We start from the raw sequence: 5,686 nt of genomic DNA on the forward strand, positions 1-5,686 counted from the left end.
GCTGCACTGGAGAAGGGTGGAGCTCCAGAACACCTGCAGTACATTGATGACATCATTGTGTGGGGTGACACATCAGAAGAAGTGTTTGAGAAAGGTAAAAAGATCATCCAAATTCTTCTGGATGCTGGTTTTGCTATGAAAAGGAGCAAAGTCAAGGGACCTTTGCAAGAGATCCAGTTCCTGGGAATCAAGTGGCAAGATGGTCGTCACCAGATCCCAATGGATGTGATTAACAAAGTAACAGATATGGCCCCACCATCAACTAAAAAGGACACTCAAACCTTTTTAGGGACTGTTGGTTTCTGGAGCTGGCGGGGCTGGAGCTGGTGCCCACCGAGTGCGACCGGCGGCTGGCCCAGTACCTGCGGCAGGTGGACGACACGCACCTGGTATGGCTGGCGGAGATCGGCGAGGAGGCGGCCCCGCATGTTCAGCAGCAGCAACAGCGAGGAGCCGGAGCTGATGCCCAAGGCGCCGTCGCAGAAGAACCGGCAGCGGAGGAAGCGGCTGTCCGTCCTGCAGGAGGAGAGCCCGCAGCCCGGCAGGAAGCGGTTATCCAGGAGGAGGAAGAGCAGCCTCAGACTGAGACCCTCCACAAGAGCATACTTGCAGCGTTCTCAGAGAGTCCAGAATAAAGCAAATCTGGAACTCATGATACCTGAGATTAAACAGGTCTCTCCTCCTCGACCTGTGACAAGGTCACAGGCTGCAACCTCTGCTAAGAGCTCAGAGCTCCTTCCCAAGGCTCTTGCTGCCCAGCAAGGGGAAAGGCAGGTTCCCTCGTAGGAATCACTGTTGGTGATTGCATTAGTGCTGAGCTGCACCTCCAGAAGAGCACCTCCAAACCAGCAGAGGAGCTCTCCATGACCACCCCCTCAAGCCCTCCCCAGGAAAGCAGTGTGGCTAAATCTCCAGCTGCACCTGCAGCCTCTGGGCTGACGGTCCCTGACACCCCCAGGGCAGAGGACGCGGGAGAAGGCGAGGCTGGACTGAAGGCAGCCCAGGCAGCAAATGCCACTTTCATTATAAGTGAAGAGTCTGGGCTGGAGGAAGCAGGTGACCCTGCTCAGGTACCAGAGGGGGCTGGTAAGGAGCCTCCCCAGCACCTAAGGGACCCCCCTGCGACTCTGACAGGCTCCAGGCTGAGCCGCCGCTCCGTGCGCAGGAGCCTGATGGGCAGAACTTCCCTGACTCGCAGAACCTCCCTGCTGGAGAAATGCTCCCTTGTCACCAAGAGGGAAAGCATGCTCCGGAGATCTGTGACCAGTAGGGCAGCTAGGAAGTCATCTGTGTCCTCCAGTTGTGTGGAAGCCTCTAGCTCTGGAGAGGTGCCAGAGGAGGAAGAAACAGTTCTGAAAACTGGGCCTCCTCCTGGGCCTTGTACCCCCTCCAAGTTGAATCCCCAAAGTCCACAAATGTCCCTTCGCTCCCAAACCGCTGGCAGAAACGAGCAGCCGCAGGATCCGGGCAGCAACGAAACCAACTTACAGAAGAACGAGGAGATGCAGAAACCCACTGATATTCTCCAGTTACGTGTGCAAGAGCTACTGAACAGAACAAGGCCAGGAGACGGTTCTTCCAAGAAGAAGGTTGCACCAGTCAACAACCAGGATGGTTGGAGACATATCCTGTGCCTCATGCCACAGCCAGGAATACTATCCTGGGTCTTGAGAAGCAAATTTTGTGGAGACATGGTACTCCAAAGAGAATTGAGTCAGACAATGGGACTCATTTCAAAAACAGTCTTGTCACTGACTGGGCTAAAGAGCATGGTATTGAGTGGATCTACCATATCCCATACTATGCACAAGCCTCAGGGAAAGATGAAAGGTACAATGGTTTGTTGAAGGCTACCCTGAAGGCAATGGGTGATGGAACTTTCGAAAACTGGGACAAGAATTTGGGAAAGGCCACCTGGCTAGTTAATACCAGGGGATCCATCAATCGGGCTGGTCCTGCCCAGTCAGACCTTCTGCATACTGCAGATGGGGATAAAGTCCCTGTGATATGTGAAAGAAACCTGCTGGGTAAAAGTGTTTGGGTCTATCCTGCTTCAGGCAAAGGTAAACCTGTCAGGGGTATTGCTTTTGCTCAGGGACCTGGACATACCTGGTGTGTAATGATGGAAGATGGTGAAGTACAATATGTACCTCAAGGTAATCTGACTTTGGGAGAGAATCCTTAATTTGACAGCTGGTAAGGTATAGATCCTGTATGTAATATATGGTATGGAATAGGGGTGGAATGTCCTGGTTTGAGCCAGGATGAAGCCAATTTTTCTTTTTACTGATTTTTTTTTCCTTCAGTAAGCTTTCTTGTAACTAGCAACAGTGTGTTCTGCTAGGTTGATAAGACAGTGGAATGTTTTTCTAACTACTGAGGCTTCAAGGTCGCACCTTCACTCTGCCGGCTCAGACACTATGGGGAGATCTGTGACCCCCCCGTAGGAGGCTGAGTTAGACAGACAGCAAAACTGGCCAAAGATATTCCATTCCATATATCTACGTAAGCTCAAAGGAAGGTCAGAGATCACAGAAGACAACTTCCTTCCTCTTTCTTCTCCCCTCTCTTCCATCCATGGCCGGCATCCGGGGAGGACTCTGTTCATCCATCACCGTCGACCCTTAGGCTCGAGATCTCCTGACTCTCATCTCTCTGCTCTTTTCCAGCAGCAGCTCCGGGATTCCTTGGGACTCTTCCCAGTTCAGGGAAGTGCTGTGAGAGTTGCTGGGGTGGGGGGAGGCGAGAGGCTTTTGCCCATACCTGAATATATCTGTATATAATTGTATATATTTTCTTGTATCATTCATTAGTGTTTAATTAAAGCTGTGTAGTTTAGTTTTCAATCCAGCCAAGTCTCTCTCTTTTTCTCTCTCTCCTTCCCTATGTGGGTGGGGGGGGAGGGGATCGAGAGCATTGTTGTCGGACCTGAGTCAAATGGTGACAACAGGATTGGTTTATTTCTAAGTTTCCATCATTTCCGATTTTAATTATGAATTGTTTAGCTGAACAAAGCCAGATTAAATGAAAAGCACGGCGCAGAAGTAGACGAAGAGCTTTACAATCATAGTTGACAGCTTAGCTATTTATGTTGTAAATGGGCCATAAATAATTTCTGAGGTCTTCATACATTTCTGTACGTGGTCTGCAGGCTCTTAAATAGACTGACAGACCTTTATTAACCAGTGATATCCAAACCTTAAACTACAGCAGTGCCACAGCCTTCCCTCAGAAGTGCAAAACTAGTTAGAATTTCCACAGACCTGCTCTTCACGAGCAGGCACAGTAAATATAGAAACAGTTTCAAAATGAGAAATACCCAATTGATTTTTCTCACTAAAGATATCAAACATACAAAGAAACAAATTTCCAGAGACCCTCAACACAGCCAAAAGCACACACAATTTCAGTTTTTGTAGGACTCTTTCTGATTACTATTCCATCCAGCTTCCATTTACCCATCTTTTTCACTCAGCTTCTGACCTTAAGTCCATTCCCTTCTTGCTGTCTTCTGTGTTACTTTTCCTTTCTTTGTTATACACTTTAGCTAATAGGTCCTCTTTTGCTTTCATTGAGCTGACCTCTAGACCCTAGAAATCCTTTAGCTTTCCTCCAGGTCCTCACCTCTTATTCCAACACCTTTCCCTCTCCTCCAACCCACATCTTCATCTACTCCTCTTTCCATTTGTTGCCAGGCTCTGTTTTCATCAGCCCCTGATCCTGTGCCTCCTGATCTTAACCCTTCTGGCCTGCTAATTACTGTCCCACCTACAGTACAGCTACACAGCTTCTTCCCTCTCTAGTACTCATGATATACAGTGTTTTGGTTTCCTTCTGATGATCAGCAGCTTCTAATAACCTGAAGGACCTAAGTACCTGGAACTCCTCCTTGATTGTTCCACATCTGCAATGGAACACATGTGATTCCTCTGCAGAGATGGTACACACTGAGATATAGATCCCCCATATTAGAAATAGATGACATTTCCTTTTTCATTAAAAAGGTTTTTTTAAAAGATAACATTTTCTGTTTTAAAAAGTTTTTCTAGAGATTTTTTTCTGCTTTTCCAGCAGAAAAAGGATAATAAGAAGAAAATAAAGGAACAATAAAAATGTGTTAAGAACATGGGAATTTATGAACTTAGGTATTTCTACAAAAATGGAGCAATTTACTAACATAGAACAACGTGCAAGGCTTAAAAGTGACATTTATGAAGAAAAATCCACCAAGAGTTATTAAACACAAATATACTGTGTGCCAACCCAAAAATTTGAAAAAAAAAAAATTCAGAGATACAGAAACTATGAAATACTTACTCAGCAAGTTGGGGTTTTTTTGTAGGTATCTGTTATTTGGCAGCTGCTGGCTACTGAACAATGCAGAACTTTTGTCCGACCTTGTATGACTGCTTTCACACAGCTGTTACTTTATCCACTTTACTTTCCCTCCTGCACCTTCCTCTCCCACATATTTCTGTCCTGCAAGCCAGCTTCCAGTCTCTGAAATATTCCTGTACAACCCCAGAGCTGGGACCTGCAAACCCAGTACATCAGATGAGTAAAGACTCCTTAATGTCTGTCTGAATTATTTCATTAATCTTGACAGCCTGGCCTAAAGAGAGGCTCCTGGACAGCTCCACCACCTCACAGTATCAACAATGAACACAAAAGGTAAAAAAAAGAGTTATTTGAAGTCTTCAAATACTCAATTCTTTCCAGGCCAAGTTTTTATTCAGTTGCTCAAAAATGATAATTTAAGCTTGCTGCTGAATCCCCACTGCCCCCCTCTGTACGTAACATGCCTAACTGTACTGCTTAGCAACACACACTCGTGTATTGTTAGATTGGGCTGGGAGCTCGAGCACAGGCTCTCTAGGCAGAGCAGTGATGACAGCTTCATGTGGTGTGAGATTTCTCAGCTGTGTCCCCTCCAGAGAGACTGAGAAAACCCAAGTATGTTCACCTCGTATCCTACAGTTAAAGCAGGGGATCATATCAACAGATGCAGCAATATAGCTCACCTTAGCAAAAATGTTGTTGAGGATGCAGATTCCATAAGGCAACTTCGTGACTCTTTCAACCACACCTCTTCAGTACTATCTCATACAGTCTTTGAAAGGTGAAGAGGTGAACCTTAGCATATACAGTACATAATTTTGTTCCACCCCCTAAGGAGTCAAGTAGTTATATCCAGCTTCTGCTTCTATCTAGCAAAAGTTATTCAAATGGAACAACCACATTTATACACTCTTAAGGTTTACAAAATGCTTTACAAATACTAACCAACCGCCACATTGCCAGTGGAACTGTGCAGAAAACCAAAATAAGGAGATCTGTAATCAGGAAAAATGTATCCTGCTTTGAACTTTCTTTTTAAAAGTGAAAAGGGATGGAAGAGGTTGACAAGTAAAGGAACAGCAGAAGAGATACTAAGACAATAAAGTTGATCTGGGTCAATGTAGCTGAGGACCTAACTGGTGTTAACCAGGAAAGAACCAGCAAAAAAAAAAATATATAAAAAAAAATTAGTATGTTAAAACAAGGATCTTGGTCAGCCAGATGAGGACAGCCTCAAGAAAGAACATGAAACAGAGATATCCACCACATGGAAGAACAGCAATTGTTAAGTGTATCACAAGAATCAGCAAACACAAAATGGTAGCAGAGTGACCCTATGTAACAATAC

General features: G+C 45.6%; 1 protein-coding gene across 1 annotated transcript in view; it reads left to right on the forward strand.

Moving 5' to 3' along the window:
* Positions 1 to 4,662, forward strand: part of LOC104388397 (inner centromere protein-like) — a 20,456-nt gene extending 15,794 nt beyond the window's left edge. The window contains 4 exon segments of the mRNA XM_009997259.1: positions 290 to 422; positions 424 to 698; positions 812 to 1,614; positions 4,607 to 4,662. Of these exon segments, the coding sequence (XP_009995561.1) occupies positions 290 to 422; positions 424 to 698; positions 812 to 1,614; positions 4,607 to 4,662 (1,267 nt within the window).
* The last annotated feature ends 1,024 nt before the right edge of the window (positions 4,663 to 5,686 follow it).

The sequence above is a fragment of the Chaetura pelagica genome, unplaced genomic scaffold (genome assembly GCF_000747805.2).
Source record: "Chaetura pelagica isolate M959 unplaced genomic scaffold, ChaPel_1.0 scaffold344, whole genome shotgun sequence".
Classification (NCBI taxonomy): domain Eukaryota; kingdom Metazoa; phylum Chordata; class Aves; order Apodiformes; family Apodidae; genus Chaetura; species Chaetura pelagica.